The sequence below is a fragment of the Alosa pseudoharengus genome, unplaced genomic scaffold (genome assembly GCF_046254945.1).
Source record: "Alosa pseudoharengus isolate Yale_2024_CS ecotype anadromous, Long Island Sound unplaced genomic scaffold, YU_APseudo_1.1 YU_APseudo_1.1_scf_14, whole genome shotgun sequence".
Taxonomy (NCBI): Eukaryota; Metazoa; Chordata; class Actinopteri; order Clupeiformes; family Clupeidae; genus Alosa; species Alosa pseudoharengus.
The window spans coordinates 25,450,587-25,474,297 of NW_027468609.1; the positions used below are offsets into that span (position 1 = coordinate 25,450,587).

The following is a 23,711-nucleotide window of genomic DNA, read 5'->3' on the forward strand; positions in this document are numbered from 1 at the left end:
CACAGAGGTGCATTGACAGAGTCTGACAGTCACACCACACCATTTTTTTTTTTAAATATTTACCTGCCGAATCTCAGAAGTTGAGCTGTGAAGAAGCGCCTACGCAATGCTCCGATTGTGAGGGCTATGTGGAATATCCCATGTGTGTGCGATGCATCAAAAGGACTCCAACGACCTCTTCTGCTCAGAAACACCCCCATAAACACGATAGTTGTCGGCAGGAGAGGTTATGCCTGGCATGCCGTGCCGCCCTTCACTCTGGCTTAGTTAATCATTCAAACTCCCACTGGGTTTTGCTTAATGATTTAGGAGAACCGTCTGGGCCTGGCTAAGGTTACGCTGACTTTACTCTTTCAAAGCTGTTCATTACCAAATGACAACTTGTTCTCTCTCTGTGGTGCACCAGACTTTGTATTTGACTAAGTTTGCCCTCTACAGTGAAGCCAGTAGAGACTTTGTATCAGACAGGCTACTTTAACATGGTCACATCAAATTACTAAAAAGATCTACTTAAAATAAAAGCAGAACCACATGTTCTTAATATAAGTGTTCATAATATAAATACTAGGTCAAATCAAACTGAAAGTAATAAATTAACCAACATGATTTAACAGATTGAACAAATGAATGACACTACTCCCAATAAATACTACTGCTTTATCAATGTTTCTCAAGTATTTATATTCGTGATTAAGTCTTTGGGACTGATTGGACATAACTGAAATGTTGTGGAGACTGAAATATGTACAATAATGTTGCTGTCAAAACCTTATGTGTCATCAAACTCAACTATGACCAGATGTGATACTGTTTTGGCCCCAAACACATTTAGTGCATACATGGTTAAGCAGTAGACGTATTAAACAAGATGTTTCCTGTCATAGTTGAAGGCATTGGCAACCACTACAAGTAGAAAGCAAAAGTAAAACAATACACACACACACACACACACACAAAATATCACTAGGACACTGTAGTTGGCAGTGGTGACATTAAAGAATACAAAAAAGTATATTAGAAATATACACAATAGCACAAGTAGGTAAAACCAACATAAATCCAATCTAAAAAAAGGCCTTAAAGAAAATGTATCTACATCCAATATTATAGTCAATTATGGTCCACAAAAGTCTCACAATGTGTGAGTATTTGAAAAAAAAAAAAAGTTTACAAAAATGTTCTCCAAATTTGTACTTGAACAAAATGAAATAAAAATGAAATGAAATTTTCCTCAGAGCTCAACACTGATGCTTCATATTGAAAGCAGTAGGGAATTCCAGTGCATCAAACCCTCCCTTTTCACTGAGAGGGCTTATTTTCATAAGCACTAGTGCTTCAAAGACAAACAACATAAATGTGGCAAACTATAGAGCCCCCGAAGGGTCATGGTAGTGGCTTTTTTTTTTCAAGCTACTTTTGCATTCCCTTACACAAATGTTGCATTCCCTCTCTATATTTTTATCATTTCCTCTCAGTAGTTTTGTGTTCCATCCCAATACTTTTGTATTCCCTCACAACCAAAGCTCTGTAAAATCACCACCATGACCCTTATGGGGCTCCATATCCTAACCCAAACACCCAAAAAACTCCATAATTTGATCTCTAACGGACTGTTAGTGAATATAACAATAATTACGTGTAATGCTAAATACTTCAGTGTTGTTTTCACTCAAAAAAGCCTTTGTGTCTCTCCCTGCAGCTCTGGACAGTACACCCATACTGCATGTATTGTCCTTTCAGCCTTGCAAAAAGCTTATAATGCGACAGTGTCTATGACTGAGCATTAATATGGGGCTCAGGGGGGTTAGAGAAGGGACACTGAGGAGAGACATTCTCTTCCTCAGTAGCCACCACTGCCTGAGCCTTTTTTTCATCATCACATATAAACCACCCTTGCACCAGTGGAGCTATTCAGTGGTCTACAATAAAGACCAATGTGGTTTTACATAGGTGCTCCCAGATGTGTCACTGTATGTGATACAGGGTGTTAGGTAGAGAAGTTTCCCCAGTTAACCTTCCTCAGATCAAGGTAGGCTAATCAAAGTTCAAAAGTGTGTGTGTGTGTATGTGTGTCTGACATGGCCCTTAACACGTATAAGCATCTCAAACGTGATCCTTCATTTACATAATCATGTTTTAACATCACAACAGAGACTCTGATGTGAGTTTCTTTCTTCATCTGAAAACCCAGCAGGTCGATAAAGTCCCAAAAGCCATGCTGATGTTCCATTAGAGGTGAGGCGGCCATCTTTGTACAGGTGGGGCGCATTCAGGACCCTTACGAGAGGGTGAGTACATAAGCTTGCCCTTATCCCCATGGCAATGACAGCATCTCATGCTGGGACGCAACCAGCTTCCCAGCTCCATCATTCTGGCTCCGCATTTGTTTACGTTTGTTTGCTTGGCTTTGGAGTGAGTGTAGGCTGCTGTGACGGGCCGACGTCAGACTATTGTCTCTTTCGAGGGCCGTTTGACTCGGGGCGGGCCAGGCAGCGATGGGTTAACCGACGATTCGCCGTGAGACTTGGGCAGTAGGAGAACCACTCTCTGATTGGTCTGCCGCCACTCGTTGTACAGCCGACAGTGATACCTGAGAGACACCTGTGGAGCGAAGGCAAAGAGGAGGCAATGAGGCTCTGTCCCATATGGGCTTTTAGTCAAAGCTCGTTAGCGTGGAAGTGAGAAGGGCATATTATTTCGCCGCTACAAAACGCTTCCACGCTAACGAGCTTTGACTAAAAACGGTAACATCGAACTTTCTCAAAACACATCCGAATGACATGATTTGGATGTCAACTCAACGTATGTACTCCCAATCATCCGTAAATTGATCTAAAGTGCATTTTACTCCGGATAATTCCTTTAATATTGGTTTGCTTGGTGCCTCCCCCTCGAGTTGGGCCATTACGTTATTCGTGGCCAGACCCTTCATCTTTCAGATTGGGTCTGGTCCTCCAGGCTAGTGGTCACCCACATATATTGCAATGAATTATGCATTAAAGAACAACAACTTGCCTACATTTTAAATTCAGTTATTAGAAAAAGATCTTATAGGTTTATTTTTTCATGCTGGAGACAAGCTTCAGGGATCCAACAGAAGCTATCATCTCTGTGGATACCTTCAAGGGGAAATTGAGAAACAGTGTGGTCCATTCCCTGGGCAGGAGTTATTGTTTTGCTTTTGCAGATGCCCAGGCTAAAAATATGCTAACGAGGAAGTTTATGACCGTGGCACTGCAGTATCCATTACGATCCACAGTCCAGCAGAGCAAGCTCATTTGGCCCTAACTCCCTGACTGTTTGTCAAACTGTGTGTCATCGTACCCCACTGGTTCTTTCAGACAGTGCAATTCTCATCCTCCCACCACTGCACAACAGCATGAGTTAAGGCTGCAAATACACATCAATGGCACTACAGACTCTGCTAAATACAAGACACTCAACGACAGTGACTCATGTTCTCATGTTGCAATTTCCATAATAGTGATGGATGCTCAGTTTTGAGGTGCTTAGACCAAAAGCCTGAGGTGATCTTTCTCTATATGCTGCAGCATTTTTTCACTGCTTTTTGATGTTTCATCTTTTCATGCTTTGTTGTGATGATTCATCTGCTTCTAGTGTTCAGATCATCAAACCCGGGTGTCTGACAGTTGCTTCGAGTGAACATAATTGAGGGAATGGAGAGTAAGGGAGCGCTTTGTGACTCAGAGGTGAAAAACAACAAATAACAAACACAATATTTATTTTAATTGCTTGCAGCATTTTGCTAATGATGGTTTTGTTTGAATCAACCTGTTACCTCATCAGTCTGTTTTCTGCACTGAGAGTAAAACACACCATAAGGGTGGAGGTGAGGAATAGTTGCAAGGAACCATGTACAGGTCAATTCTATACTTGCGGTAACTTTTGCTGCTGTGCACATTTCTCCATGGTGAGAAAATTAAAGGATAATATGTATCTTATCTTATAGCTCCTCTTCTATGTGTGTGTTTGTGTGTGTGTGTGTGTGTGTGTGTGTGTGTGTGTGTGTGTGTGTGTGTGTTTGTATCAGAGTTTCCGCTAGAAAAAAATGGTGCCGGTCACTTTAGAGGTTTCGTTTTCCGGACATTTTGATGATATGCCGGTCAAATATCCTATTATCGCTTCTTAATTACCTAGTCAAGTTGAGGAAAACTGGAGACAGGCTATGTAGCTTAAAGAATGACATAATCAGGCTGAATAGAATGCAACATGTTCATTAGCCTAACTTACGTAAACATGCCTAACAAGATCTAGCCAGTATCTATGCTTTCATGGACAGCAATAGTCCGCTTCGTTCATTGTTTCAAAAAGGCTACGTTGTTTGTTGCTGCCATCCAGCTCTCCAGTGGTTCCACTGTTTAACTAGCACACAAGAATGAGCGCTCACACCACTACCCCCTAAGGCTATGCCTCTTTATTTGATAACAATAAATTAAGAAATGTTTCCTATTCTTTTTCTTTCGGTTCGCGGTTCAATGATACCGTTTAATTGTGCCGGAAATTATCCGAGTACCAGCAATCTCCTCGTCGAGGAGGCCCTAATCCTGCAGATCATAGACAGAGAAAGCATAGGCCTACTGAATGCTTTGGGTACAGAACACAGTTGCATGTCCAGTGTACACGGAGAATGGCAGTGTCTTGGAGCGGCCGCAACCCCGCAACTCCACTTCCAACGTCATGATTCCGACAGATAGGCTACGCCCGACACTTCTGCTTTTTATCTGGTGGTGGTGGAGTTGACCGGACATCTGAGGCTTCAGACGTTACCAATTTATCATCATCCATCCCGTCTGGCCTCTGAAAAAACGTTTAAGGCTAGTCTGCCTGGGCCTGGCCATGTTTGAACTGCCTCACTCATTTGTTCGTTGTTTAACATAGACATTTTAAGCGTGCGCTTCCTATTTGAAATGTTTCCTATTTGAAATGCAGCATAGGCTATACGTGTTGTTTAATAGCTTTCAAACGGTAGAGCCTGTACGTTTAAAAACATAGCCAGAGGACGTATTGCTTTAATATAGGCTTACATTTTAAGGCTTATTCTCAAATTCAGATTGCGTTAGGGGGACGGGATTATTAGCCAATTTCAATCGGACAATTTGACCGGAGAGATTTAATTTTGTCGGACATTTCATTTTTTTCCGGCCAATGTCTGGTAATTACCGGAGAGTGGAAACCCTGGTGTGTATGTGTGTGTGTGTGTGTGTGTGTGTGTGTGTGTCTGTGTGTGTGTGGAGACTAGTAGGGGAGAGTGCGGGCCAGGCGCTCACCAGCGTCCAGAAGAGGTAAATGGTGAACAGGGCGACGGTGAGGGCGATCAGGCCCACGGCCTCCAGGCGGCTGGAGAAGTGCAGGTGGTCGACGGCGCCGCGCAGGCACAGCCAGCCCGAGATCGTGGCCAGCGGCGTGATGAGCAGGAAGCACACCATGTCCCCGAAGAGCGTGCGCTTCTCCTGCCGCAGGCCCGGGTTACGCACCCACTGACCAGGGAGATAAAGAGAGAGAGAAAGAGAGAGAGAGAGAGAGAGCAGGGTCAAAACAGGTTTCACTGTTACACTCTTTTCCTCATGAACTGTCATGACAATAAGCATATGGAATTGAATTGAAAGGGAGAGAGAGAGAGAGGAAGGGAAGAGAAGAAGAAAGAGAGAGAGGGAGTGGGAGGAAGAGAGGAGGTGAGAGAGAGCAGGAGAGAGGAAGGGAAGGAGAAAGAGAGGGGGAGAGGGGAAAAGAGAAAGAAAGAGAGGGAGAGAAACAGAGAATGAGGGTGCAGGCAGAAAGAGAGAGTACAGAGATAAATAGAGAAAAAGAGAGGGAGGGAAAAGAGAGATACAGACCTGTCAGAGAAATGAGTGGAATGAAGTTAATGGGTGGTAAAGGCCATGAATATACAAAGTGCTGCTACAACATGCTGTCGCAGTGTTGTATAATTTAAAAAATGCATTTTAAAAAGAGAGAGAAATACAGAGATATTCCTCCCTCTGAATCTAAAAGTGTAAAACTGAACTGCCACAAGGAAGGGACTGATGCCGAGCAATTTCCAACCACTCTGTCTTACTCAAGGGAGAGATGAAACATTAGATAATCCTGGAAGTAATTAGCCATTGTTCTGCAGAGAGAGAGAGAGAGGGAGAGAGAAAGAGAGTAGGAGGGAGAGGGAGAGAACTGAGCAGCTAGGCTATATCTCTCCATGCTTGTGGTGACTTTGGCTACTTTGCAGCAGACGCACATCCGCGCAGTCAATCCGGAGATCATTTGGTGCCACGCGGCTCCGTTAGACCTCGAGAGGGTGAACGAGTGAGTGGACGACGGATGCTGAGGGCCAAGGGCTTCTCTAACTGTGTTTGATGTTGATGCATTGGAGAGGCGGTGCATAAGTGGATTAGAGGCCAACAGGATGTTCGGCTTGTCGAGAAGCCGCCCGCCTCGCCTTGGACCGAATTCAATTAGCATCCTGCCTATAATATTGCTGCCTCCCAGTGACATTCCCAATGACATGGAGCAAAATGAGAACAAAACTGTGCACCTTGGACTTAAACACACACACACACACCAGGGTTGTGCACAATTCGAATTACAATTCTGCTTCCTGTTTGCTACCTCAATTGAAATGCAATTTTGCACAAGCCTGACACACACACACACACATACAAGACGTAGCCAAAGACAGCACAAAACACCTATTATCTCAAATGCTTTGTTTTGCAGGCAGCCAGAAAAAGATCATGGACACACACACACACACACACACATACACACAAACATCTTGGTTTTCCTTGCTGTCCAAATCTCGGCTAAAATGGCTGTTAATCCTAAAGCTCTCCAATTCAGCTGTGGGCAACAGTTTGTTTTCTTTCTTTTTTTTTGTCGTCAGGGCATAATTATGGCGCCCAAAATGCACTGTGACGAGGAAATAGATGCTTGAACAAATGGGATGAGTTGTGCTCCAGAGCTCGGCAATTATAGCACTGCTGGGCTAACGTGACACGAAGCCACAGCGGGAGACATCGCTTAGAACCGCTGCCAGGCCATTACTGTCGAGAGAGGACTGGTGCTTCAAGACCTGCCGGCTAAATACTTCATTTAGTTTAGTGGCATCCAACCACCCTCACAGGCGATAAAGAGATGATATTCAAATTTCCCTTCATTGTTGTTGTTGTTGTTGTTGCTGCTGTTGTTATCAGAGGGCCATTACTGCTCCTCTCTGCACTGAAGCACTGAGTGTAGGCGTCTCCACAACGGCGCACACAGACACGCAGAGGCAAATAGCTTAAAGGTGCAACTTGGATTTCTCTTTGTTGCCAAAACACAAAAATGCTTCTGGGCCCAGACTGATAATGTAATTCTGAGGAAATGATACTGTATGTTTAAAAGGGATTACCAAAAGTCCCTGGGCTCTCGGAGTGGAAACAACATGATCTCATCGTATCACATTGTTTTAAACATTATTGTTTTATAGGTTGAAACAAATACTTTATATACATGCTATATCTTTTTATTTTTAATTGCCGTCTGCTATGTGTAAATGCACAGTCTGAGTGCACTGTGGGTTGTGGTAGTGTTGTGGTAAGGCGTGGTGTAGTATCGTGGCTAATATGGAACTTAGCTAACATGCAGTAGCAAGGTGTGGGTTTGATTCCTGGCTGCCACTGTTGTACCATTGAGCAAGGAACCTAACCTTGAGCTGCTAAAGGGAGACGGGCTCCTGTGGCTGGTATCTGTAAGTTGCTTGGGATAAAAGTGTCAGCGAAAGGCATAGATAAGAGCAGAATGAAAAGTGAGTTACATTGTACTCTGTGCTGTAAACACCCATCAACAACCTTATCAGCCAACTGACTTAATGTCTGAGGTCTGACCTCCACAGACAGGCTACTCCTTTTGTGTCATGTCACACTATGTGTTTTGGTATGAATTGGCCAACAGTGCAATGAGCTGTAACACTTGCTCTTGGAAATTTGACTTGTTGGAAATTTAACTTGCTCTTGGAAACTGAAGGCAGTTACTAGCAAACAGAGACCCTCTTCACTGTCTGTCACTAGCGACATATGTTAATACATAAACACATGAAATGGAGCTAACATACAAAGCCCAGATGACTAACTGGGCATGCTGAAACAAACGTGTACACGCTAGTCATGTCCAAAGCCCTGTGGTGCTGTTTGTGGTGTTTTGAGCATGTACCAGTGACAACCTGGGAGACTACTCGAAACAGCTGATACTACACGTGACCAAACATGTGTGGGTGTCTATCAATCTACATGTCTGTGTAGAAGAGTGGGCTCTTTCACTGAGTGAATGTGAGAGTGATAGACAAATGCATAAATGTGTATTTGAATTCACTGTGAGGTTTTTGCATTGTTTTGTTTCTGTATGCATGTGTGTCTGTGAAAGAGAGAGAAAGAGAGAGAAGAAGATGCATATAGATCTTGCATGTGGTGGAGACCACACACCCATGGCCCACAAACACAGACACACATAGACACTCATCCACACCCTAACACACACACACACACACACACACACACACACACAATGGTCGCACCGCTCACCTCTAGCAGTGGCCGCGCCTTGCGCTGTACACTGAACTGGAAGTGGCAGAGCTCGCAGAAGCTGGTGCTGGAGGCGGAGAGCCAGTGCTCCAGGCAGCTGCGGTGGATGGTGGCCAGCGTGCCGGCACACTCGCACGGGGACAGCAGCTCCTCCTGAGCCCCCCCCTCATGGCAGATACGACACATGGGCCGCTCCGCCAGCACACTGAGAGAAAGGGAGAGAGAGAGAGGGAGAGAGTAAAGGGGGGGGGAACTTTTAGAGACTTTTAAAAACGTAATAGGTAGGTACCATTCCATACCATTCCAACAAGCAACATTTCATATTTGTGATGCTAAACATCAAAGAAACAATTTAAGCCAACCATCCCCAAAACCAGTTTTTCGAAGGTTGAGAGAGAGAGAGAAAGAGAGAACTTGTATTTTAGTCAATAAATATGTGAATAAAGGAGACAGCTACTGTGGGAAAAAGGGAAACAGAGAGAGAGAGAAAGAAAGGGAAACAGAGAGAGAGAGGGAGATAGAAAAAGACAGTCAATGAGAGAAAGCGAAGCCAGAGTGAGACATTATGTAAAGAGCGTAGGTTGTTAAGTGTGTATATAAATATAAAAAAGACTGTCAGGTACTTTTGTAAGCTTCATGCGCTGCTACAGCAAGCCAACGACACAACACAGGAATTCACACAGGAAACCAGTGGCATAAATATAGTCAGCATAGCATATCAGTTAACGCCATTTGACATGGTCATAAAAATGGTCCTCTGTTTAAATTGTGATCTGATGCTTCACTTACCGGCTAAAGCTCTGCAATAACTCGGTCAAATACAACAAAGACTATAAAACCTTAAGCATTTTTTGGTCATTTTGTTTTGAAAGTATAATCAAAATCAGGATTAAGTCAGCATATGTCATTCCCCCCCCCCCCCTCTTTCATTAACTATATGGGCAGCCATCTCATGATTTACTAATTTCCTATATGGGGCTTAAGCCTCTTATGAAGATTATAATGTGCAGATGTTTGTGTCGTTGTCTTTGTGACAGTGTAATCAGCCTGCTGTGGAAGCGCTTCAGGAAATCTCTTCACATCGTTGGCCGTGATGTCATCACTCTCCTGATGTCCACAACAAACAACATACGATCTGGCCATTCAAAAACAACTTCAAGTAATCCCCGGCCCTGACTGACCAAATAACCAGGACGCGCATGTGAATAACAAGTTGTCTAATCTTACGGTGGGCATGTTTAACATTCCAGAAGAAAGGGGAAAAAAAATGAGAAAACAAATATCAAACAATGACCTACATTAGGACGCTTTGTTGAGACTGGCCTGTCTAATGTGTTTTACTTGACGCATGACCATTTCAGTTCCACAAGGTTTAAGGATATAAGATGTCTGGCTGATGTTTTGAGCCTCTCTGCCCAGTCTCAAACAGCCATGACAGAGTTTTATTATGAGGAAGGCCACAGAGTAGGCAATGGTAGCTACTAATGGGACGTGAACTTCAAATTTAGCCGCGAGCGTGTCAAGCAGGACAGAAATGATGGGCCCACACTTGACCCAGGGGTGCAGTGAGAGTTCGTCACATCTTTCTCGAGTCTAGTGGTGCGGGTGTTTGCAAAGTATCAACAATTCACTCTAAGGGCCTCAGCTTTCAGTCTTGCACCTTCAAACAGATGGAATTGGGTTGAGTTTAGACAAGAATAAACCTGAGAGACGGGCGAGGCGTCAGCCCTGCGTGTGTCACTCTGACACGTTCCCCTGGATATGTGGGCTGACTTGGAACGAAGAGCTTTTCGCTTTCCGCCTAAAAGAGCAGAGGCAGTATGTAAAACCACATAACCTGATCAGACACTTTGTTTATTTCCAGATAAATTCACACACACACACACGCACACACACACACACACACGCACACACACACGCGCACACACACGCACACACACACACACGCACACACACACACACACACACACACATACACACACACACACACACACACACACACACACACACACATTCACACATGTGGGCCGGGTTCATTACAAATAAATATCCTAATATAAAATGGCTGCTGTGCATGACCACTATACAAGTGTGTTGTTATCGGGCAAAATTTGTGAACCAGAATCCAATGGTTGCCAGAATAACATGTCCACTAACTGGTTTGCCATCTCTCTATTTATGCTCTGTCCCAGGGGTAAGGACTTTATTGATCACCCACACAGGCCTGTAATAACACATAATCTGATCTATAATAAAACATATACAGACTGAATTTAGTCTGTAAAGCGCTTTGGTTTGTTAATCCCAAAAAAGATTGATGGTGCCCCTAAATTCTGAACTGAGGGCCCCCTCCTCACAGGCTTAGAGTAGCCGCCCTACAAAGAGCGAGACCAGATCATTGGGAACCCTTTCAGCCATTAACTCTGCACGGACATCAAAGCCTCTCCTGCTTCACGCACCAGCGGCCCATGAGGGGATTTCTCCACAGTGGCCCGGCGAGGACCGAAGTGCGGTGTGGTGCCACGCGGGGCGTCCACTAAAGAGATCCAACGGCCCGTGGCCGTGACTTTGAAGGTGGGCGCGGCGGTGGGGCAGTCTGGCGAGCGGATCCCTCCCGCTGGCGGATTAGGTGGCAGGGGGACGGGGGCTGGTGTGGCCTGGCTAGGGGCTCAGGGCGGTCGGTGGGGTGGGTCTGAAGGCGGTGGCGGTGCTAGTGTGTTTGGGAGCAGCTGTGGCAGCTGCCGGACGCTAAGGCCTCTCCTTTGTGTGGGGCGGGCAGTGTGGAGGGGCCCGGAGGACAGATCGCTGGGCGGGGAGCCACTGGAGGTGTGGGACCAGGCACCGCACAGGACTGTGACACTCATGGACACACACACACACACACACACACACACACACAAATGGACACACACAGACACACAGACACACATACACACACACAGAAATATACATGGACATATACAAATCAAAAGATACAGACACATGCATACCAAACACACGCTAACACACAAACATGGACTCATTCATACATATAACACACACACATTTACACATAATCATGAACCACACATACATTACACCCCCCACCCCGTTCACACACACACACACACATTCACACACGTGGGCCGGGTGTATCACAAAGCATGCCGTCACGCATGCTAATCAAAGTGCTAAATTTAGACTTTGCTCTCGCCGCCTTCTCGGGTGCAGACAAGCCCGTCGTTTGTTGTGCCTTCGCAGCAGTTCGCCCCCACGGGGCCTGTCTGCTTGCCATGTGTGTGTGTGTGTGTGTGTGTGTGTGTGTGTGTGTGTGTGTGTGTGTGTGTGTACAAGTGTGTGACTATAGCTGTCTGGCACCATGAAAAGTTACTCATCTAAAAAAGAAGTGCCCCTGAAGAAACACCATCACCATCGACCGAAAAAAAAAAAAAATCATACCATTCAGAATCAGTGACTCCCAACGGCCAAGAACCACCCGAGAACAATAAACAGTAGGGGTTTTTAAAGACAGTGAACCCAGTCAACTCTAGCCCCAAGTATTTCAATAGGGCAGAATACTGTTGTCCTAAAGTGAAGTTCTACATTGAGCAGTGGTGTGGCTGCCATTGTGGTATCCCTTGCTCGCTTTTCCAATAGCTCTGCAACTGGAGCTCTACGTTCAATCTTCTGCTCACCATAGAGGGTTCTGAACTCAGCCTGGGACTCACAAATTCTGAGAATTCACTTCTTTTGGTTTTGTAAGTGGCATGCTCACAAACGTATGATACAAGAAAAAACGACCGCAAGTGAAACACAACACCCCAGATGGTTCAACTGAGATTGAAAGGGGCAATATTTGGATGAAGATGTGAGAAACTATTGCCTCATTGGATAATATGATCCTAACCTAAATGCGTTAGGGTTTCTGATCTGATCTACACAGCTAGGAATCATCCAGGTTCAACAGCTGAAGCCAAAGCCAAAGCCAAAATTCCCTTATTCACAAAGCTAGATACATCTCATCAGTACCTCCACTACTTACTTAACTGTGCTTACAATGCTTACATGTGTTCCTTTATTCAACAACAATAATACATTTAACAAGCTACAGTACAGATTATAGTTATAGTTTGTGTTATAGTTTGTGTTATATGCATTTAATGAAAATCAACTCCAAAAACTCATTGTAGCTGTTTATGCCTCGCTACACCGGTTGACGAGCAGGCAGCATACCTTTGTTTGGACAGTGCTCCGACCACGTTGGAGAGAAGCTGCCCGTCTTTGGTGGACACTTGCATGTAGTAGTGCGCCTTCTCCCCGTCACCCGTCGGGCAGGTCTCGTCCTCCATGGCCTTCCCTGGGAGGGCGGGCTCCAGGCCGCAGTCCACGCTGCTCATTGGCTCAGGGTCGCGCCCGTCGGCGCGGTCGCTCAGGGGAGACGAGGCCGAGCGCTCCGGCAGCACCTCGGGTAGCTGGCTGCAGCGGCTGGTTGTCATGGCAGCAGACGGCTGTTGCGCGGCCGACGCCTGTCGTGCTCACAGACCATTCGCCATCTGGGTGGGGAGGGGGGAAAGAGAAAAAAAGAAAACAAAAGAGAGTGAACAAATCGGAATAGGTGCACAGGAGAAGGCAGAGAGATAATAATGCCAAATAATGACCCCGTGCGCTGCATACAAAATGGACTCCCACAGCATGAGGTCACTCAAAGTCTGTTCACTTCCTGTCGTGTGTGTGTGTGTGTGTGTGTGTGTGTGTGTGTGTGTGTGTGTGTGTGTGTGTGTGTGTGTGTGTGTAGACTGGAAAATCTACACGTCTGCCAGTGACTTTAATGCGGCACGAGTGCCTGCTGCCCGCTTCCGATAATAAAACAGGATATGAAAGACACAGACAGTCGAATTGCTGTCTGCCTCTGTGTGTCACATCTCTCTACTGGAGACACATTACATTACATTTATCACAGCCTTGCAAAAGAAGACAGAAGAGGAGATGAGGGGAGAGAAGAGGAGAGAGAGGATTTGACAGGAGTGAGAAAGTGTTACAGAAAAAGAAGTTAGAACAGCTAGCCAGTCAGCTAAACCGTAACTGTTGATACACCATTGAAAAATGATCTACTACATTCAGGACTAACTGTCTTTAATGGGGCTTGCTTCTACATTTGATCTATTTACCAAAACTTACAATATCTCAGTCGGACAGATTCAGACTTGGTAAGCGAACGATCGAACAGTATAGTCTTGTCGTGGGGAGGTTACAAGGCTATCAACTATTGTCCAACTCATGAATCAGACATCCCAGTGTTGAAATTGTGAACGACGACACTGACAATAACTTTGATTGTATCTCCGCACGCATACAGTGGGACATCAGTCCGGGGTCATCCTCCCTCCCCCCTTCTCAACAGTTCTGGCATTGTCCCTGTGTGTCAAAGCCGAGCCAACAGAGGCCTTGCTATTGGACCGTCCTCCGCCTTCACCAACCCACACCCCCCAACCCAACACACCCACCCCCCTCACCCCCCACAAATCGTCCACACAACACACAACCCCAGATGTGTGGACCTCCATACAGAGAGACTCTTTCATGGCCCCCACCACGAGGCAATGCACCCCCCCCACACACATACACACACACACACACTGGCCCCCATTCCTTTGCAGTGACGGGACAGCCAAAGTGGCCAAGGCCAGTGTCTCAGTAATTCACTGTGTGTGTGACTGTCAGCAGCGTGTTGAGTGGAAGAAGCACGGAGAGTCGAGCTAACAGAGGAGGGGGGGCGGACTGGACGGGAGAGTGGAGAGTCGAACAAACAGGAAATTGGCCGTCCGTCTGCAGCATGTGACGTGCAGTGGAGTAGGGTAAAGGGGCAGGTGGAGACTCCCTGATATGTTTCCTCCGAAGCGGCCCTCCACCCTGTTTCTCTCTCGGCCTTGACCTCTTGAGACTAGCTCTAGGGCGGAGGGGTGTGAAAAGAGCACAGGCGTAGCAAGAACAGGCGTAGCAAGAACAGGGTTGCGAAAAAGATGAATGCTGCAAACGATTTTCACTTTTCCTGCACCAGGAGTTTTGTAATATATGAATGTGCGTGTTCAGCAGCTGTTAAGCTGTGACCACAACAATGGTGAAAATTAATATTAAAATGGTGGGGTTCAAATTGAAACGGTGGGATTTATGCATCATCATTGTTGACTATAACTGACACACCATGCCCTTTAACAGAACCATTATTATGCCTTACAAAATGTTCTGAGGAAAAATATGTCATATTTTAATATATTTAACAATGATGCACACTGAAGGAGTGAAGAAAACTATTTCATACAGAAGATTCACCCATCCTCCCCTCTAAACAGTCTAAATTTAAGAATTTTAAAAAGGAGAAGGGACAGTGAGTCATTGGGCCCAACCCAGACATGAATATGCATGAGACAACTCTTGTGTAGAAAACTGTTTCAAGATCTATTTGTTTAAAGGACAGATTCGCTCTTGGCAGTCTCGCTATGACCTTGTGGCTATCTGGCACTTTAGAAACACAAAGTGCAACTGCCTCTCTCAGCTAAACATGGATGACACAGCAACATTCCAATTTGAACTACTTCTAATTATGAATAGAGTAAGATACACATGAATATTAAGCAGTGATAATATATGTAATGTACATTTTATAATGTACAATTTGTTTTAATTCACAACACTCAACAATCATATCCAATCGAAAAGCAACATAGTCAACACTAAAATACAGAAGAAAGCCGCGGGGGCTCTGACCTATATCATGCCTGCAGCAAAACACCAGAGGAGATAACTCAGGCTTACATATCCCATGTTGGCATTCCAGTTTGCCAAAATCAAGGATAGAGTGGGTGTCTGTTGTTTGTCCTAGCTAATGATCATGAGATCTGTGAGAAGCCTGCCTTTGCCTTTGCCTTTGCCTGACAGGCGCTGTGTTCCCTGCATGCCCTTTTCTGTGTTCCGCGAGTGCTTCCTGTTGCTACTGCACTCAGTAACCGGGGTACAGGCTGGGGGTGAGGTCGGCTATTGACAAAGCCACCAAGCAGCTGCCACCAATAGATGCTGACGGAGCACAGTGACCTGGACCCTGGTGTGTGTGTGTGTGGGTGGGCTGGTGAGTGAGAGAGAGAGAGAGAGAGAGAGAGAGAGAGAGAGAGAGAGAGAGAGAGAGAGAGTATATGTGTGTGTGTGTGTGTGTGTGTATGTGTGCAAACGCCGACTGCCAGCGTGAGCGCTTGGTGAAAATGTGCTGCCACAGGGTTCTGTGAAAATGCTCAGTGGAGTTGAAACCAGGGCTAAATTACAGCCACAGGTCAGCGACATCGCCACACCACCACCACCACTCACAGAGCCCCCAGCACTGCAGAGTGACTCAATGACTCAGAGGGTGTTGGACAAAATATGCATAACTAAGATGCGAGAGCATTTTAGTGTCAAAATAGTATGATTAGCCTGGGCATCGTCGGTTTGACACACACGTACACCAAAGCAATGTTGACATTATAACTTATATTTTAAGTTATTAAGTTTATATTTTATTATATAATAAGCTAAAGCATGATTTACACTGAAATAAAATATTTCATGCAATGTCATGATAATATCAAGGTTGGTATGGCACTATGGTGTAACATGCACCGTTTGTATATGCAAGGGGATTGTGTTCAGTGTCCATTTCATGCCACAGTTTGACAGGATGGTGTCACATTATGCCCTGTCCTCATTCTAAATGGTTGTAAAAGGCATATAAACTGGCGTATGAGAACCCAACCCTTGCACTTTGGAGCGTGCTGGCAGTACAATGCCTCTCCCCCCCTGCACTGGCCTCCTCATGTCTTCCTCTCGTCAGGTGCCAGTTCAGTCAGACCAGACATGGACTCCAAAACACAGTCCACACGTGGACACAAAGCCTGTGTTCGAAAAACATCCACTCAACCACCATACAGGTGGTTACTATACACTATACAATGAATAACTATATAGTCAGCTACTGTAGCCTATGTAGTCAGCTACTGTAGCCTATGTAGTAAGCCTATATAGTGCACTAAGTAGTCCGCCCGCCCCGGACGCTACAAGTGAGGGGGCAGGAAGAGAGGAGAGGCATGATTCCAGAAGGAAGCCAGTGATAAGCAAAAGGGGAGATATTGTGCTCTTCAGGCCAGACACAGTCGCAGTCACGCAGCCCCGTGTGGTTTCCTCTTCATCATGATTAAAGGACTGCAGCCTGCTTTGTGAGAATGAATGCTTGAATACGTCTGTTAGAAAGGGAGAGGAGAAAAACACCATTTATTGTGGTGCTGTCTTGAGTAGCTATACTGTTTGATTGTTTCCAAATCATGTCTTTCCCTCAGTATTATTCTCCTACTAGTTTGTGTTTAGTTTAAAGTGTTAAATATTACTGATCGAATTAGGAGTGGGGGGGCTCTGGCACAAGCGGCTGCACCATCCATATCACATTTGGGTCCAAGTGCCAATCGGGACCCGGGTTTGAATGCGATCCACGGCCATTTCTCTATCTCATCTCATCTCACTCTCCCACTCGCTTCCTATCACGCTTCACGGTCCTATCTGAAGGAAAGAAATACTAATAGAATTACATATGAACAAATAGGTCCAAACTGACAAGGCACTGGAAGTGGACCCATTCCAAACACCTGGACTCTCCTTCAGCTTCTAGTTGGCCCTGGCTGTCTTTGCTCCCCTATACACAGCCACCTACAGCCAGTGCTGAAGGCTTATGTGTACAGTGCCACTTCAACTCACCAGTCAGTGGGTTGACTCTCTTCTCCATAGTCCATTCACTGTGAACACTGTAGCTGGCTGTCGGAGTACAAACTTCGTTCCAAGACTCTAGCCAAACACTCACACACACACACGCACACACACACATACACACACACACACACACACAATGTACAGTCTGACGCACAAGTGCAAATCATGACCTGAAATAGACGCTGGGGCGTGAGGACTGACACCGATGTGTGTGTGTGTGTGTGTGTGTCCGTTGCCGAGTTCGAGCTGTGTCGTACATCACCGGGGTGACAAGCGGTCCGGGGATGCCGTGGCCACATGCCGTCGTCCACAGCTGCGGGCTCCAAAGGCGCAGTTGGCCGAGACCGCTGATCTAGTCCCCCTGCATTCTTTCTCATCAGCAGCGTGCCTGCATGGGCTATCTATCCAGGGGCCAGTGGTCAATTGGTCAATGCAGCCAAGCCACAGAGTGGAACAGAAAGAGACGGAGACCGACAAAATTCCAGCACGGAGACCGCCACAGATAGTAATTACAACTCGCTGAAAAGTGAGTTCGGTAATTATGAGATTAGTATTGATTTTCAAGGCCGGGTTTTGTGCGTCCAGCACTGAGCGCCGCTTTGAGATGAGCATGTCGGTCGCATCAGCACTAATCCTTTCTGATGGCAAAGTTAAAGAGCTGAAGAAATTTATTGAGCTGGAAATTCTTCAGTTGCAGGAGGAGGACACTCTCGGTCACTGATACACACACTGATCCCGCAACGGTTCGGTTTATCTAATTACAAACGTTTCATTTTAAGAAAGGTCATTTAGAGTTTGTGTCAGTCTTAGCAGGACTGAGTGTATATGTCATACAGAGTGTATATGTCTGTAACTATGATAACACCTCTATTGACCCGCCACAGGAGTGAACCGTTTAACATAAAGAAGTGATGGGGACAGCTTCCTTATTCATTAAGCTTAGATAGCCGAGTCTGTGCACCCTCCTACCAAAATACATGGAGAGAGAGGAACAGATATCGTCGGGCTAATTTTACATCCTCATGCAAATCAAGTACAAATACATCAACCATGTAATCTCGTGGTTGGAGATCTGGCCATCTAAGTGGAACACCGGAGGGTTTTGAATTTTAATCTCAGGTGGTACTACCATTGTACCCTTTGTGCCACCAAGGCACTTGTCCTCTAGATAAGAGTCTCAGCTAAATGACAAATAATGTCAAAAATGTATTGTGTACTTATATGGCTCAACTGGTACATCAAGAGGCCAACAATGGCAAGGTCATGGGTTTGATGCCTAGGCGGCACAAATAGAGAAAGATGAAGTGTACTTTGCTATTCTGTAAGTCACTTTGGATGGGAATTGCTTGTACAATGATAAAGTGTCTAAAACTGCAAGGATGAAATACAATCTACTTGGCTGTGCAATTCTCTGACATTTTGACTGAAACCTGATAAGGGGCCACAGGGACAGCCGTGCCAAGCACTGCTCTGTTGCGATGAACTTGTGCTTTCACATTCTTAGGATCCCGAGCACTGTGGGAAAAAATGGACTTTTGTGGCTTTTTTTTTTTTTTTAAATAGCAACTATCCCCAACTACCCACATGCTCCACCACCCCCAGGCTCACACGCCCACCCTGACCCCCAGAAGAAGACGACGCCTCCACCCTGGGCTTCTGTGATGGGCCACTTCCTCAGCGCAACACTGACCACATCCAGCTAGTCACTAATGCTGCTTTCACTCAATTACAAGGGACCCCTCTGCTCCGGCACACTCCCCTGTCCCAGTCCGATTACTGGATGAAATGTGTGTGTGTGTGTGTGGGGGGGGGGGGGGGTGGAGCAAAGTGGGGGTAAAGGGGGATGGGGATGTGTGTGGGTGGGGAGGAGGGATGTTCTCTCCCAGAACTGGGTCAGTGCATGAGAATCAATCCCATGATGCTTCAGTGCATTCCAAGCCGGACCCCAAAAAACATTTTATGGTTTCCCTCCAAGTTCCCTCACAGACTTTTTAGACTCTAAAAGGAGAATGGCTTCAGAAATGCAACACACAAAAAAACATAGTCCAGCTGAGACATTTGAGGAACCACAAACTGTGAATGAGGATGTTTGAGAGGAGCCGTCGATTGCTAGACAGTTAGGGAAACCGTTAAATGTGGCCAGACCATTTCAACATATCCTGGGTGTGAAGCACGCAATGTCAAGATGTCAGAAAAAAACATGACAAAAAAGTCACAGTGAGCATTATTTCTGGCCTCTCCTGGCATAGCAGAGTGACTAACATAAAAAAAACATAAAACAGGACTAAAACAAAACCACATTTAGATGCAGGACCTTTCTGTTGCTTTCTTTCTTCTGCTCTCACCCTTTCTCTTTCTCTCACTCTCTCTCTCTCTCTGTTTCTTACACAAACGCACCTTCAGCTACCTACACCAATTATACCCTGACAAATACCCTCTGTCGGTAAAAAAAAGGGGGCACAAACCTGGGGAGGGAGTAGTTCCAGGGACAGGGCCCACTGGATCCTGGGCATGATGCCAGGGCAGTACAGTGTGGCACAGTGCGACCCCCACAGTGTCATCATGCCCCATATGCCCCGCGGGGCATTAACGCAGATCAAGCCCTAGTGGATTTCTGCTCTTTGTTTATCTTTCTCCATGCCCCTCCACTCCTTTCACACAGGCTGGCTCCAACTAATCCAGTGGGCTTTTTCGATCGCTGTGGCACTCGCTGCCCTTGTTCATATCTATCGACAGGCAGTGTATGTGTCTGGGTGTGTGTGTGTGTGTGTGTGGCCTGCCCTGGAAAAGGATGGGATTCCCAGCGGAGAGGAAGGAAAAACAAAATCAATGACGGAAATTGATAGCCAATGAGTATGAGTGAACATGCACTCCTATGATGTGGTCGGATTGAAAGGTGGGAGTGGACGCCACGTGAGGTATTGCGTGTAAACTTGATTTTGAATGACTTGTGTGGGACACTGAATACTTAGCGTTGAGCATCGGTGACCATCATTGAGCACTTGTGGTGAAGCAATGAGGGCTCCTTGAAATGCCTAGCCTAAGGTTTAATGTCAATAATGGGTGTTGCATATTCTTTGTTTAAATTAACCTGCTAAACTGGATGCTACAGTTCCTCGAGAGAAGCCATGGAGATGGAGTGCTCTCCTGCCCAATTAATCCTGGCTCTCCAAGAGTCGGTCAGTAAGAGGATGTTCAAATCACGGCCAAAGACCTCAAAGTATTGGCTGCTCCGTTAGCTTCATCCTACATTAACATCAAATATGGGGAGGATTACTGTAGCTATAGACCATCTCTTCTCCTACAATATGTTACAAATATGTGCTTTTCTATAAGCTGGGATAAGTGTTTCTGCAAACACCATGTTTGTTTAGCAATCTCACGCCGTCCTTTAGACAGAGCAGTTACAGCCCTCTCTCTGAATTGCTTAGCAACAGGCCCCTTCAGTGCGTTTGACAGAATAAAGACAAAGACAGAAGAACAAGGGGGAAAAGAAATTAATGGCCGTCTTTATTTCTCAGACATCGAAACGTCACAAAGTGTCTTTTTTGATTCTCTTTCTTTTTTCCCACTCTCGGGATGACTGGCACATTACGAAGGTGCTCATAAATAATAATAATAATAATAATAATAAAAATGTTTAATAGATCAGGACATAGAGAGGAAGGGTTATTGAATAGGGAACATCCTCCAGCAAGTTGTTTTTCCCAGATGGTTTGTCCTTCACATAGCTCACACAAGTGCGCTTATTTTACAGCGGTGCTTTACACAAGAGGCCAACTCTATTGAATAACTAGAAGCTACAACTAGAAACTAATGTCCTCTGTAACAATCCAAGACTGTGGAAAACATAATGATATACTCAAGGACAAAAAGCATTCAATATGCTATGTATATGGAGACAAAGATAGAAGTTTGAAGTGTGATAACAGTGAATGCAAACAACCCCAAACAAAGTAACATGCTACAGAAGTACATGTAAGTGTAAGTGCTGTGCTATGGGCATTGGCGTGAACTGCCTTTAAGTTCCTCGACTCTAGAAAAGCTTATCTAGTTGTTAAAGAACTCGGTAGCATGAGTCTTCTGCATGATAATGGCTCATGAGAGATAATATGGACATACCCACAGCATAAAGTGTCTCAAGTACTTGACAAACTGTTCATACAGTAAAGTCGTTACAATGCCTAACCCAAGGAAACTCTGTCATCATACATTTTATCATGCTCTTCAGGAAACAGAATAAACGTTAGGCATATTGAGTTCCAATCTTCCATTGTCCAACACGTCGCAAACGGCACAATACCTAGAAAAGGGCTAGATTTTTTTGGAGACAGTTGAAATGGTACTACTTTTCATTGTCTTGGCCTTGCAAAAGGCATACGGAGGAACACACTGTACTGAACTCAGGGTTCAGGGTAGAATATTATAAAAGACAACTTTCACATGACCAACACACCATTCCAGACATACTGTAATGATTAGACCACCAACTAGCCAGCAGTCTCCACAGACTAATCTCCACTAAAGTGTTCTGATCTCTTTCTCTCTCTCTCTCTCTCTAATGTAGTTTGAGTAGGCCTACATATACATTTCTTTAGAAGACCATGTCTTTAAAAAACAATTGACTTATAATTGAAATGATAACTGATGCAAACTGGTCCACGGGTAGTGTGGTGGCAACTTGACTGGTTATTAGTGGTAGTTATATACTGGTTAGTGCTATCCAACAATACTAGTCAAGAGTTTTACTGTCAGGGACTGGCACTGCCAGTTGGCAGTTTGTGAATAGTGAGGAATAGTCTACTTCTGACTTTGTAACCTGACTCAGTTTTTTGTTTTTTTCACATCCAAACCATTCATTTAAACAGTTAGAAATGAATTAATTTCCCTTAACTAATGAAGGTTTTTGTTAAATCTGATGTCAAACATACACCCTCGAAACACTGCCTAGAGTCAAGTGCCAGAAAAAGATGGACGTAATATGTTCCTGATTGTGTATTATTTTGCATCTATACATTTTCCATTAAGGTTAGGCTGTTCTGACAGTTGCCTTCTGGCTCATGGCAGACTTTCAAAGAGGCATCTACCATTTTCTCAAATATCTCAATATGTGAACTCATCATGATGAAAGTGGATGAGGCAAAGCTGAGCCAAGGTAGGTCAAATGGTCAAGGTAGGTCAAATGTTAAAACAGTTCCACAGTGTTTAGTTTCAGTTACTGTCAGGTTGACCACCACTGGTGGAAATGACTATCAAACCGACTGTATAAGACTGAGCCACCGTCATCTGAAACACGATTCCAGAATAGACCAGTACATCCTCTCTTTCCCTTGGCAAAGACCACCAGATAGAGAAGTGAGATGTCAAATCGACTCTGGTAACCAATGCATTCTGTTCACAAGACTACAGAATAGAACAGCACAGCTTTCACTCTTTCCCATGGCAAAGAATACGGGATCAGAAAACTCCGATGCTGCAACAGCTGAGAGGGAAGGCAACTGGAGGAGTAATGTACTGAGTAAGCATCCCTTCGCAGCAAATGTGACATCCATTGGGTTGGCATTTTAAACAGGCGCTTCTGGCGAGATGATGGGTCGCGTGATACGCAGACATTTTTTGTCATGTCGAGTGAACAAAGATCACTTCTATTGTTTTGCAAGAAATTCTGAGAGGTAATTTGAAGCAACAATACCAGTCTACACGTGAGCAGCCATGATTCCGGTAGCCTACATATTATGGACTTGGCTAGGTCTCAGTTTTTCACCATCCACGGACAACGTCCGTTTACGCACGACATTCGTTTTGAGCACATGGTATAAATTAAACTATAACGTAAATGTCATTTACTGTAGCATAGGCTACTTTATGAATGCTTTATCAATGTATTGTTCTACAGTAAATGGCTGATCTGACGAAACGACCAACCGACCCCTCCTTGCCCAAGGCGATTCACTCGGTCGAATAGGAGTCATACCCCCAGGCTTCATTATAGGACTTTAAAAACATTAAGTGTGAGTCGCTTACCTTAAATTAAGAGTCCGTAAAGTTGACTAGCCCTCCTATTAGGCTATAACCATTCGCTTTGAATTTAATAGAAGACAACTTCCCGATACGGGCTTTTTGCCACAGCTAGAAAAAAACACGCCAACTTCCACGGTCAGCTGTTGAGTGCGCGAATGTCTGGCTAGTCCGACGTTTAGTATAACGGTTCGTCCCAGCCAATCAGGTGACTACAATAACAAAACTTACCACCAATGGGAGGGTCTCCGCTGACAGGCTGAAGCTGGGCCCGGTAGCCTACTGGGTACCAAATGCTACACCTCGCGCATCCTGGCGGCTGCGCTCGTGCAGATGTGATGCTCCAGACGTGGCACTTGATAA

General features: G+C 45.1%; 1 protein-coding gene across 2 annotated transcripts; it reads right to left on the reverse strand.

The window, feature by feature from the left end:
- Positions 1 to 637: 637 nt before the first annotated feature.
- Positions 638 to 23,485, reverse strand: LOC143123177 (E3 ubiquitin-protein ligase MARCHF3-like). 2 transcript variants are annotated; one of them, XM_076284370.1, is made up of 5 exons: positions 23,355 to 23,485; positions 12,780 to 13,099; positions 8,568 to 8,772; positions 5,289 to 5,498; positions 638 to 2,601 (listed from the first exon to the last, which is right to left on the reverse strand). In XM_076284370.1, the coding sequence occupies exons 2-5, from the start codon at positions 13,040 to 13,042 to the stop codon at positions 2,443 to 2,445; spliced, it is 837 nt and encodes a 278-aa protein (XP_076140485.1). In that variant the 5' UTR covers positions 13,043 to 13,099; positions 23,355 to 23,485; the 3' UTR covers positions 638 to 2,442. The 2 variants fall into 2 exon arrangements, with proteins under 2 accessions (XP_076140485.1, XP_076140486.1); XM_076284371.1 differs by lacking the exon at positions 23,355 to 23,485 and adding an exon at positions 17,319 to 17,393.
- Positions 23,486 to 23,711: the final 226 nt, after the last annotated feature.